This window comes from Cyrtonyx montezumae, unplaced genomic scaffold, assembly GCF_038088225.1.
Source record: "Cyrtonyx montezumae isolate F1298 unplaced genomic scaffold, pur_monq_1.0 scaffold_4, whole genome shotgun sequence".
NCBI classification, from domain to species: domain Eukaryota; kingdom Metazoa; phylum Chordata; class Aves; order Galliformes; family Odontophoridae; genus Cyrtonyx; species Cyrtonyx montezumae.
This window is the reverse complement of record NW_027072045.1, coordinates 4,256,377-4,270,007: the sequence shown is the minus strand read 5'-3', so window position 1 is coordinate 4,270,007 and position 13,631 is coordinate 4,256,377. Positions and strand designations below refer to the sequence as shown.

At 42.7% G+C, this 13,631-nt stretch overlaps 1 protein-coding gene across 6 annotated transcripts in view; it reads right to left on the bottom strand.

Moving 5' to 3' along the window:
- FGFR2 (fibroblast growth factor receptor 2) overlaps window positions 1-13,631 on the bottom strand; it is a 73,418-nt gene that overhangs the window by 29,304 nt on the left and 30,483 nt on the right. For all 6 annotated transcript variants that reach the window (XM_065746383.1, XM_065746385.1, XM_065746384.1 and 3 more), the window contains one exon: window positions 13,045-13,168. In XM_065746383.1, coding sequence (XP_065602455.1) covers window positions 13,045-13,168 — 124 coding nt within the window. The remainder of the gene's footprint in view (window positions 1-13,044; window positions 13,169-13,631) is intronic.

Below are 13,631 nucleotides of genomic sequence, written 5' to 3'. Positions count from 1 at the left end.
ACGCTGCTTTATCCAGGCATCCAGAGAGGCATTGCAGCCAGCATTCCCAGCCCAATTTTATGGATGTTTCTGAGCCAAGCATCAATGGGAACGTTCTCCTCAGCTATGAGGAGCTGCAACTTCACACCACCATCACCGAGCCCAAGCTGAATGCTGCTCAAATCTCCAGAGTGACCTGGGCATGAATCTGGACGCAGCAACCCTTCAGACAGCTGCAGCTCTCATCCTTCTAAAAGTGTGAACTCACTCCCTTCTTCACAGAATCATAGAATCACCAAGGTTGGAAAAGACATCCGAGATCACCCAGTCCAACCATCTGCCTATCACCTATAGTTCTCACTAAACCATGTCCCTCCACACAACATCTAAATGTTCCTTGAACACCTTCAGGGTCGGTGATTCCACCACCTCCCTGGGCAGCCCAGATGAAAGCTCAACTCTACCCATTTCTTTTCATAAGAATAGAAAGTTAACCCTGTCCTACACACAGGTTCAGTCTATGAATAAGAAGTGAAGAGCCCATTGCTTATCACTGTCTTGAGCTTCTCCTGTGCTCCAGGAATTCCTTCGAAGATTCAGGGGAAAAGGAGCAAAACTAAATGTTTATTTTTAGAGGCTGTACGCTGTGAAAGCTTTGGCACTAAGAGCCAAATCAACTGAATTTCAGATCAAGTGCTCCTTCTTAAACACACTAGTTTCCAATAAACTGTTTCACAAGCAAACATTGCGAGTGTAATAGCAAATAATGATGCCCATGGAACAATGGGATCTTTCATACCGTCCAATATATTTGGCATGCGGCGAACATCTACTGGGAATTTATTCACTGAGGCTATGCTGGCAGCACACTACAAAGCAGCAGTCTTATTTTACTTGTGGCAAAAGTGCATTTGTATTGCAGTTATTAAATTATTCCATGGCAGTGCGTGTCATTTTCAAAAGGCCTAGGAACAGTTTAACTTTTTGTTTTTACTTGTAAATTACAGTAGATTGTACAAATTACTATTCTACCAGTTCTAGAGAGAACTTTTAAAGTTTCTCACCTTATCCTAAATAAGCTCTAATTCCATCTCCCTCACCCCTTCATTTGGGTACAAAAACAGCAAGCAAGATCTCTCTTTAATAGAAACCTTACACCATCTTCCAAAACTTATTACAGCTGCCTTCGGTATAAAATGAAACCTTAGAGAATGTTATTTAAAATGTTTTTTAGAAGTCAGTAGGCCTCATGTTTCATTTCTCCACATCAGGGTTTGATTTCCTTTGTGACCTTACTCGCTGCCCTTAAACAAACCAGAGAACGAAGCCTGAAACATCTTGGAAAAGTTCCCACTATGCCAGCACCAACACACGAAATGTGTTTAGTTTATCCCGATAGCCATCAATGATTTAATCTTTTATCAATGACTGTCAAACGTTTCCTCTACCAAGCTAGTAAAGGCCAAGCAAAGAAGTAAAAGCAAAGCTCTTACATTCTTATCCCAAATTCCTTGAAAAATTAAAGAGTGTACGCATGCGTATAGGTAAAATGTTTGTGAAATTTCTGCTCCAAGGGTATGTGCACTCAAAAACAAACTTCAGTTACCCTCCAACATGCAGAGCCATGTCTAGTGTTCATTCAGTTCAGGACCATCACTAAACTATAGGGACTCTGTACATCTATAATTATTTCACTCAAACAACATTTTCATATAGAAAAATCTGTCAATCAAGCTTGCAACTCTGATACCCTACCATTCTCAATATGGCCCTTCACTCACTGTTATCAAACTGAATCAGAACCTCAAGAAATAAATCTTTGTTATACAGCTACTTTACATTTAGTGTTCCATTCTCACTGCTAACGCAACGTTTCAAAAAGAAGTCAACAGCTTGTGCTATAATAAATTGACCCCAAAGAATAGTTGTCTTCAAGCATACTATACACTACATTACGAAGACCATAAGAAGTAGTAGATACAAGTTTAGCTACCATAAACATTAGTTACTTAGTCAACTAACCATAGACCTACAAGGTTTTTCATAGATACGCCCTGCTTGCTTGAGCAGACTTTTCTGGTTCAACTAAAACATAACGGATGTTAAAAAATGAACAATATTTTCTGTATGTTGGTCTGAAAGCAAGCCAAACTAAATCACTGTGTATAAATCTCAGCAGGCTACCTTTCATTTCTACTGTAGCTCTTCCTTAATTCTGGATCCCACCTTAAAAAGAAGACACAAGTGTTTTCTCCAGTTTGCAGTTTTGCTACAAAACAAGAGCAATTCCAATGGGGGAGACAATTATCTACAGACAGCAGTGAAACTGGTTGTCCATGTAAGAAATATCAAATTCAAGGCTACAAGCAGCTAACTAAAGTCTACACCACCATAAAAGCATCCAGTGCTTAAGCATTACCGCTCAAAATTGCTTGAGCAATTCCGATAGCTTATCTATCAGCAAACAGAGCTGCTATCGCAACAGACAACAGATAAAGAGTGCTGCCCAATGGCTCAGAAGAAACCCACATTTCATCTGTTAATGTTAAAACTTTAGAATGCCCTTCTCTAAGACAGGAAACTGTAAAGAATGCAAAGAAGCTGGAAAATTCCAAGTTTCCTAAAAACGGACGCAAATGGAAGGAGATGCACAGGAATCTCCCAGCCCTGTAAGACATCTGGAGATGGGTGGCAAGGAACAAACGCTGCCACTAGCAGGGCAGGAAAGCCACTGTGGAAGTGACTACTGGAGCCTGCACACTTTCCAAAGAGCTCTTGAGAACTGAACCTTCCAGCAGTTTAAGGACCTGGATAGGTGGCTCCTACAGAAGGTCACATCTCTCCAGTGTTTGGCTTCATCTCCTCCAATATTTTTGCTGACCCACTGCTACTAAGGGAGAGGGAAATCTAAGAGGTGAGAGGCAGAAACATCACGATGTGAGAACGTGAGATGAAGATGCCAAGAGGTGGAGAGGGTCAATAGGGATGAGAAGACCAATTTTATAGCCAAAAGTGACCAGAAGATCTGATCTCAGCACTGGTCCAAGAGTCCAGGAGACGCAGGAATGAAAAAACACAGAAGAGAGACTGCTTGCTGAGCATGCCAGCTGAAGAAAGATGTAGGACAGGGCTTGCTTCTGCCGGAGGCCGAAGAGAGCCTATTGTGACTGAAAAAGTGCCACTGCCGCTCCTGGAGCGTGCTGGCAGGGAAAGGAGACAATAACCCCGGAAGCGGTGAGCTCCAGGTCCCATCGAGAGGCCAAGTCTCCTTAGCAACCTGGCTGTATTGAGGGCTCAGAAGAGCTCTGGCAAATTGTCTATCCAAGCTTCCCTGCCACCCCAGCACAGACAGTTCAGGACCTTTCATGGGAGCTAAAAGCCAGAACCAAAGCCCATTGAAGTCGGGGGAAGAACTCACATGGAATTCAATGGGCTTTGGATAAGGCATTTGATTCATTTCAGAACAAAAATGGAAACTACTTATTTTTTCCTTTTGAATGTGCTTGTTTCCTCTCCTTGCAAGCGTGTGATTTAAGTGCAAGCTAAGAAAACAAAAGCTGAATAGCAAATGCAAGAGTTCTGGGGACAATGGAAAGATCCTCAATTAAAAGGGGAAAATAAAAGAAAAAGTAAGCTTTTCATTAGACAAACACATTTACCAGAGCCTTTATCATCAATTTTGAAATGCTACTGACTCCTATGGAATTGTCTTGACAGCTGAGGCTGGGAAGCTACAGAGAGCTCCAACGATGCCTCTAAGTGTGGCATCAGTGATCATTCTGAACCCACAGACCTTGGTAGAGATTCTGTATATTCAGTCATTATGCAATATCTATTGCTTTGGAAAATGCTCGTGACCTGTAAATTATTGATTCCTAAAAGCATCCTACAATCTTTTAGTGCTGGCAGTAATCACCTGCCCTTGCCATGGCTTTGGCTTAGCACCCCCAGCTGTCAGGACTGACTCTTCAGCCTTAAAAATATCAAGCACAAACCTTTCCATCCTATACTCAGTCTGAAATATTTCGGTCCTACCTTAGCAGTGTGTAAGGACATTTATTGGGCTGACCACAGTCTGCAGTCACTGCCAGTTTGGGCTCAACATCAACCATTATGAGATGAATGCTTAATCCCTCACATTAAATGAGGAAAGATCTACCAGTAGAACAGCCTGCCCTGGCTGACAGTCAATGAACTGGTTTGGAAGGAGACACACAAGAGTCAGTGTCCTTCATGAAAGATCCCACCTACACAAACTGCTAATCTGGCTCGGATCCACAAGCACTCCGAGTCTGGATTAATTATTGCTCTCTGAATTAGAGAGCCTCGTCGAGGAGAGTTCCAGAGGCAGCCATGGGATGAGGAACTGCCACTCAGGTTTCCCTATAAATACAGTCTTATCCAAGTTCATACAAGGGATCTGCTTTGAAATTCCACTTGCTTTCCATACCCCTAGGTGGAGTGCCATAGGAGGGGTCTAACCAAACAGATGTCACGAGTCCCCAGAGGAATTTCTCCCTTCCACATAGTTTTCTACACATGGGCAAAGCCAAACCTTCACTTCCCTTCTTCAGCAACAAGCAATTGCTTACGGGGGGCCTGCACGCTATGAAAGGCTGGAAGGCAAACACTGCTAAGCCCACTATTTGTTCAGTGGTGTGTAGGAGTAAGGCTGGGTGCTGGCTGCTCTTGCAGAAGATCAGAAACAACTGAGCAGGTGCAGGCAAAATGCCTCTGCTAATTAATGTCATACACAGTATATACGTGAGCCAGGAGCTGAGCAGCATCTACCAGCTGCATGTCAGTTTGGTTTCCCATCTGCCTAAAATGAAGCACCGTGCGTTGTTTATGGCCAACTCAGAAGTGATGCTGATCTGTCACGTTCTATTTACATGTACATACACACGTGCTCCTCAAACCACCACCTCTGAAGCAATTTATACACACTGAGGCATCATTCACAGTGTGTCAGGGACAACGCGCTCTTCTCAAGCCCTCTTCAAAACCATGAGATGCTTTAAAAGGAGTAACAGATAACTGTCATTAAATGTTGAGAGATAAAGACTATCCTTGGCAAGAGGGCTTGAAAAAGAGCAGGAGCCTTCACATGGGCAGAACAGACCAGCATTACCAGTGCTGATGAAACCTTGCCTTGCAAATTTTGGAATCCTTTACCAATAGGTATTAGCCCACAAGTGCTCATGCTGTCCAACATTCCTATGCAGCACGAGTCCCCATGTATCAGCATTTCCTATGCTCCCCAGAAAGGTGGTCTCAGTGGCCAGGAGCTCTGAGGGGTGTCAGGGCTCCAACCCCCACACAGGACCCTGAGAAGCCAAGAGCATCACTGGGCCATGGCAGGGTGGGGGGCAGCTGACATCAGCACTACATTCTGATCTTCTCAAATTCAAGAGTCTTTAATATAAATGTGAGGTACTTCTTTCTGCAGACATTTTGTCACAAGCATCAAAAGGAGGCAGCCTCCTACTCAAAGCAAAGCATTTACCATTCTGTCCAACCTCCCCATGCCATCTAAACGCTCCTGCTAACCAAGATCAGTCAAGAGCAATGCAGTGCCTTTTAAAATCTGTGCAGAAAAATAAATCAGATCTATTCAAACTCTTTGTCCTTGGCTTCACCACCTTCACCTCCAAATGGAAGTAACAGCACTGTTATTACAGCAGGCAAAGCTCACACCGATGTTCTCCCATCTGTCTTTTTGGATAGCTCTACAGCAGAGCTTGAGCCTGTGGTCTTACACACATTTTAGCTAAAATTCATCTTTGCCTAACACCTTTATAGCATCTGCACATCTCATCTCACATGCCAGCAAGCCAAAGAGAAAGCTGAAACAAGATTGAATGAGTTGTTCAACACAAAGCCAGTTCTTGCTAGTGAGAACAGAAAAATCACTATCAGAACTAGCGAAAGCTATCCATTAAGCTCATATGTGTGCTAAATGAGACTGAGAAACATCCAGCAAGCCAAGGCCTAAGGCAGAAAACATGAATGTTCTTGTTGTAAAACACAAAAGCACCAACAGGGCTTTAGGACCAGCTTGTCCTTAAAGCAAAGCCCAGCTGTCAGGGTCACATCATGTGGGTTTCACCAGCATCGTGGAGCAAAAGAAGTCACAGCACAAAGTTGTACAGCAATAACCCTGGAGCTTGCAATACCTCTGACACAGCACATGCATAAGCAAAAGCTTCGTGCATGTCTAAACAAAGAAGGGAGAGGCCTTACTTTGGTGTGAGAAAAACATGAGGAACAGAACAAAGAGGAGCTGAATTTTTCATTGAAATTCTTTCCACTGCTCCCTAAGAGAAAAAGCCTACAGGAGATAATGAAAAACAACTTGCAGCTCCTCGCAGACAAGTGGTAACGTTTTATTGCTCTGGCCATATCCAGAGCATTCATTTTTACATGCAGAGACATCATCCTTTCTACTGTCCAGAGCTCCCAGCACTTGGCTGCTTTATCAAACCACAGAGACAACACTGGAGTCCAACACAACTGGGCTTCCCACTGGGCTCTACCCAAGGTTTGCCATCCAAATACCATCTCTCCCACAGAAGACCTTGATTAAATAGATGCTGTCATATTTCTAGAAATTCAGGTAAAGTTTTCAAGACACGTGCAGCAGTTTTAATGAGAAACACTTCCTCTGGCCACGCATGGACACAAAGTTTGCAATCCAAATGCAGAAAGCTTTTCTCTCTCGTTTTTTTTTTACAGTTATTAATCACACTTCTTTGTCTATGTTTTTCTGATTGGCAGTATACACATCCTAACAGAGAGCTTCCTTCAAAGGCAAAATCAGCATAGCTTTTTCTTCCCACTTGACCATCTATCAGATGTTTACAGTGAACAAATAGACACGCATTAACTTCTCAACACACAATATGTGAACAAATTACAATCAGTTGTTTTGATCACCTATCTCTTGCAGTGGTGACTGCAAACCAGAAAAGAAACAACAGACACATTTTAAACTTCCATAAACATCTTGTAAAAATGGTAAAAATTGCACAATATTGAGTCTGTGTTTTTCCTTTCATGAACATAGTCAAATCTCATCATATTCATGCAACTTTTTAAATAGCAATATGAAATAAGAACCATAATATTTTACATGTACAGAGTAGTTCAATATCCAAAAGTGCTTAACAAACTACTATTTTTAATGTGGCTTTTACATCATAATTAAATTATACATCACTTCGTTTTTACGTTTAAATGGAGCAACGGCTGCTGAAGCTGCACCATGGGAACAGGAGTAATCCAACAATGACCAAATTAATTTAAATCCAGAAAACTCATAAAATACAGCCACCTCTGGATTTCAAGTTACAGAGGTTGGCACAGCAGCAGGAGGACACCCACATGAAAGCTGTCAGGATAACCTTTTCTCTCATAGCCACAGAATGCCACATCTCGACGATTTGTCCATACTTGAGTACTCTTAGATGTCCCACCCTCTTACCTCACCCCAGTACCTGTCCCTCAAGGTCTTCTCTTTCCTCTTGGAAGACCCCACACCCTTACGCTGCAGCATCTTCCCAGCCCTTCTGCCCTCAACCTCACCTTGCTGCAGCCATCCAACCACTCCAACCCTCTGTCCAGCACCATCCCTGTCCACTTCTACATCTCTTGTAATCCTAATTTAATCGACAAAACCCGTGATGCTTTTGGCCCTGGGAAACACTTGCCCTGAAGAGAGAGCATCCCAGCTAAAATCTGTGGCTGTGGGATTATCTGCAGGCACAGACACAGCTCTCAACATGCACCAACTGCATGCTGAACGGCACAACTGTCTGCTTAGCATCTTCGGGCAACTCCTGCAAATTCCTGCTTGTATCTCTCCACAAGTGTGATACTGCATGAATTAGGAGGCATGATTAAAAATGATAATAAGAGGGCTGAAACAATATCCTGTTCATCATTCATCAAAAGGGAGAGAAATGCCTGCCTTGGGGCTGTAATAAGACAGAAAGTGGGACAGGGAGAGCGGTCCTCCCCCAGCAGGCTCTGCAGGAAGCACTCCAAACATGACAAATGCAGTGTTCACCCAGCAGATGAAGTAATGACACCAGTATTTGCCCATAAAACGTAATTTAGCCACACTACCCCAATGAAATGAGAAGCTTTAATGCTATAAAACTAAGGGGTTTTTGGAAATATTTTTGCCTTATTAAGAAAGAAGAGAGGGACCCCTAAGCCTTCCTTTTCCTTCAGCTAAACCATCACACTGTGGCCTCTGTTTTCGGGAGCAAACTGCACAGCCTCAAGCACTGAACAATCTGCATAATTTCTTCTCAGGTGTGCACACCTTGCCAAAAGCCAAGTGCCAGGTGTAAAGTCCACACTCAGCCTTATCAGTACACCAAATTAAACCTTCTTCCCTCTTGGCCTAACCAAACACCTGAGGGCAGGCATCAGCAGGGATAGCTGCGTGCTTGCAGGCCCTGTCTCATCATGCCACAGGCTGCAGGCACCTGGGTGAGGATGTCAAGCCAAAGCCTGTCCCCATGAGGCACATCAACAACTACAAATCCAGCTGCCAGAAGCACAGCACAAGTTTGGGCTTGGTCGCAATACCTACATTTAACTCCTGCCAGGCAAGAGTGATGCAACGCATGAGGCACGCGTTCAGTTCAGCTGCTGTCAGTTCTTTTCGTATGCAACCCGACTGCTAAAAATAATCCTTTGGCAATTAAGGAACATTCTGTTGTTATGTCAAACTAACTTTGAATTTCATCTTGACAAAACAGGTCTTGGTGAAAACAAATAATAATGCATATGTTTTCACGAATTCAGGAATGACAAAGTGGAAATGTGTCATTAAAAAAGAAAAATACACCCATTCCATGCTCACAGCAAGAGCCTTTAAGAGCACAGGGAAAGCCAAAAATAAAGCTGACTAGAAACAAAAGTGAAGGGTTTTGTTTTTTTTCTTGTGCCTCAACAAAAGGAAATATAAACAATGAACAAGCATCAAGAGCAAAAAGAAGAATCCATTTTAATGAGATTTTGTTCAATAACAAGCTGTGAATAGCATGAGCAAAATTCACCCCAACACCCTCTGAACCTCCAAGGGTTCAGAATACAAGTGCTTTTCTGCACAACCATCAGTGAAAGCACTCATATGTAGAACTTCTGGGGCACAAGTTTTAAGCTGAGAGTCATCTAAAATGCCTCTGGATCTCGTTCCTTAACGATGTGAGCCAAAGGCGTGGCTAGCAGGAAAACTAGAGCTCAAGGTAAAGCTAAACTTGTTGCAAGAGGACTTTTAAATATATATATATATACACATTTGTGACAAGTTATGCTCAAGGTCTTCTTACTCCGCATTCCTGGGAGATGTGTTGTGCCCCCGCAGCTGCCTGTAGGATCCCGTAAATGAGGTAATGTTCAGAACTTCATCTGAAACCAAAACGAGCTTTTGTTTCCCTGGATGATGACATTAAATAGGACAGAAATGGCTACCTGCACTATGCATGGTACAGGCTAACCCTTTTTTGCTGTTGTAATATAAATTCAATTAGTTACTTCCACGCTTAAGCAGAACTGCCACTGCTGAAATTGTACTCCAGTGATAATTGCAATCCAACAGTGATCTAATTATGTACGAGTCTCAGTGGCTGCATTCCCACGTTGCTTCCTACAACCCGGATTCACTACAATACAACTCATAAGTGAAAACCACAGTTTTCAAGCACTCTCCCTTAAGACCGTATGACTTTATATATGTTTAATGAGGACGGAGTCAGTCTATTACCAGGCTTACTGCAAAGCTGTGAGTTTCTACCTGCCATTAAATGCAGAAGAATAGAAAGGCACTTGAGCTGCATGTAGAAAGCAGCTGATGGGCTGAACTGTACGAGGGAAAGAACATTCGTTTAATTAAGGTGTTGGAGGAGGATTCGAGTACCAGCCTCCATTTTTTGCTCCTCCACCAGCTTCCTGTGTGACCCAGGGCAAGAAATTTCATTGCTCCACAGCTGGTTTTCACATCTATAAAACAGACAGTGACATTTCCTTCTCCCAGTCTCTGCATTTAGGTTGTAAGCAATTACTGCGTGCTGGCATGCTCCTTTGGGCAACAAATAGCTGATATTATTTGAAGCCTTTGGGTTGCACTCCAATAAATAGCTGGAGACTGCTCCTCTTCCTCTCCAACGGCATTTTGCACGGTCACCGTTAGCCACTGATGCCATCAGCACAGCTGCAGCCCTGAGTCCCTGCCTGGAGACAGGAAGGGCGAGAAGCAAGGGGCCCTTGAGGGTGTCCCAAACACTTCAAGAACGACCTCGTTCAGCACAGAACATCCTGCCCAATCTCACTGCATGGTTTCCCCCTAACGCTGTCAATGTGGACAAGTATTTGGTGCTACACAGAGAGGGTGCCAGCAACTCACTGCTTTCTTCTTCAGTATTTTCTAACTCGCATTGTAAAAAATCCAGTACAAGCACTTTGCCAAGTTTGTAAATTTGAACAAGACCATCTGAGCAGAGTTGACTGTTTTAAGAGAGTTCTTGCAAGTAATTACAAGGTAAAAACGAGAATAATTCACACCTACATTTGCACTGAAAAACTTCTCAGCCCTGCTGGCTCCAGGCTTTTAATTGTCGAAAGAGTTCAAGGTTTGGAAAATTATTGGCATCAAGTCATACTGGATATTCCTAACCAGCATTGTGTCATTACTTGGCAGGATTTTTGCTGGGATACTTCCCAAATCTGTGACATAATCAGAGGGTTCTCTACGTTACTCCATGTAGTCAGACGCTTGTGTTCATATAATACATTACCATGCTTAATACCATTTGCTATTACTTACACTTAATCAACTCTGGAATCAGTTAAACCATGTAGGAAAAGTAATTTCAGAGGCTTTCAACTGACAGTTTTCCACATACAACCTGGCCCAAAATTATGACCTGAAGCTTGTAAGATGTTGTCTACATGCGCAATAGCCTCTAAACAAACGCCCTTAACTCTCTACAGCTCTATGAGAATGGAAAACTCATATAAAGAAAAAGAAGAAAGAGAAAAAAAGGAAAAAAAATAACAATCCAGCAAATTAACTTCTGTAGAAACGTCTTAAGTAGAAAACTGACAGTTTCTCCTTCTGGCCTGTTCTAATTTACTGCTTCAACAATTTCTTGCCCAACCCCCACAATTATCACAAGCTTTCAGCAACACAGAAATGGCTGAGCTCTCTTAGCATCAATACCCTTTTCAGCTTAAAGCTCCACAATGCAGAATCTCTTGAGAGGTTCTCAGTAAATTCAACACACAGCACTAGTTATCTTAGGGTATACAATCCTATACGTATGTTTTCAACTTAAACTAACAACGATACCCTTTCACACACCAAAACAAATGCCAAAAGGGAATGAAAAAACAAAGCATACTGAGCCTCCACAATGCCAACTGTGATCTGCCAAAGTGACTTTTGCTTTCCCATCTCCTAGGACCCAAGTATCACAAAACTGTGAATTCTCCCCCAGGGAAAATCAAATGCCCTTTGGATGCCATGTGCTGGGCACCCAGGACACCAGTCACTTTTGAAGAACTTGACCTCACTATTCACTTTTCTGGTTCTCTATAGGAAAGGAGTAGACATTTCACTAAGTGACATCATCCTTATTGCCATTCCACTCATTTACATAAGTCACTATAATTTATCGCCAGGAAAAATAAACTTCTGCACAGTATTCCTCAATGTAAGCCATTCAAAAAGCTCTAAGGGAGAGAGGAGGTGAGAGGACTTCTGGCAAATATTTGCTCAAGTGACTGCATCATCCATGAACACATTTGGTAGGAAAAAAAAAATGGGTAAAGAAATTTATGGTCACCTTGAAGCACGCCAGACTGGGACTGGGGCAGCAATGGGGAAAAGGAACAGAGGAAAGAAGGGGAATTTGTAATCAGTTTCTTTTGAGCAAGGAAAAATCCCAGTCTTGCAAAAGAGGCTTTGTCCTCTTATGCAGCTTTAAGCAAAAGCGAAGTTGAACCAATCTAGATTTCCAAAAGGATTAAGAAAACAGCAAAATAATTTCTAAAGAACTTCCATAAATCCCCAGGTGTTCATCCTGACATTGCCTCCTGTAAGGCCAGGCAGGGCAACATGCACTACCTGCTCCAGCAGCCACAGCTGCTGAGTCCTCCATAAATGGAGTTTAAATAAATGCTCAAGCAAAAATGGCTTTGCCAGCCACTTGGTTCACCTCAACAATGTGCATGGCTCACTCCTCCAAGGAGGAAAAAATAATGCCAATGCTGTAAAATTTCCCAGGCTGTTTTCAGCCTACCTAAAAAAAAAAGCAAGGATAGGTGAGTCTGGGAGCTCAGACTAGCTTTGAAAACATCAGTGCATAGGGGCTGTGCTGGGGCTTCAGTCTGACAGCATCCTCATCACAAAATGCCCTCCTTCCTCTCCTGCTGCACGAAGGCTAAACCTTCAGATTTGGGGTTTTCCACATCTTTAAGTGGTCCTAAACAATGCAAGGGATGCACTTTTACTCATGTTAAAATAATCAGCAGATAGGGAAATAAAAACTTTGTCCAAATACACTGAAACTTACATTAAGATTCACTCTAGAAAAGAAGTCAGGCTGCCAGTCACCAGCCAGAAATAGCTTACAATAATAACATTCATTTTTAATTTCACTACCAACTCAAATTAGTTTATTCCCAGAGCTTACAAAGCTCAGATCACCCAACCAAATGGGGAGAGCAAAGCCCACTCAGACATATTTCAAAAACAGCAGTTCAGATCTCCAAAGGCACCACTACCAAGTCCTGTTGTCACAGCCAAACTGATTATCTTGGATAGCAACCTATGCAGATTCAATACAACCAACCCATCCAAGGCTGATCACCAAGGATATACTGGCACAAGTTTGTGGATCTGCTTATGCAATGAATTCTTATCTTCCAAGTATCATGAAATCACCATCAAAATGAAGCAAAAAATCTACCTGCTCAGTTCTAAACGTTTTAATAAAGAAACCTGGCCATCAATTAAGTGCATCCTCACGTGTTTGACGGAGCGTTTCTTACCGACAACGTCGAGATGGTAAGTGTGATTGATGGAGCCATACTGGTTTTCCACGATGCACGTGTAATTTCCTTTGTCGGATGGGACTACGCTCTCCATGATGAGACTCCAGTGCTGGTTGCGGACCTGGAGGGATGTAAACAGAAGCTGAGAACTCCAGCACAGGATCCCCATCTCCACCTCCAAAATAACTGTTCTGCAATTAGTTAATCCATGTAGTCCGTGTTCAAAATTAGATTGCTCTATGTTCAGCGGGGCTTTGAAATACTTTATTCACGGCTGATCAGGTACAGCGTGGCTGTAGCAGTGCAAGTTTTCATGTGCTCCATTACAAACGTACCCTCAGCCCTAATTTGAGCACTTCAGCCTTCAGTGCACATCCAGTTCTATCGGGCTTAAAACAACGGCACCAATTAGCAGCAGTTGTCTTGCCAGCTTACCTCTCAATCCACTCCAACGTGAATTCACACCCTCCAGATATTACCCATCTGTCTCCAAACAATCATCTGATAATATTAACTACAATATGGCAATAAGGGATGGATATGATCCCCTAACATCCAGGCCTGTGTTTTGCTCTGATAGCTCA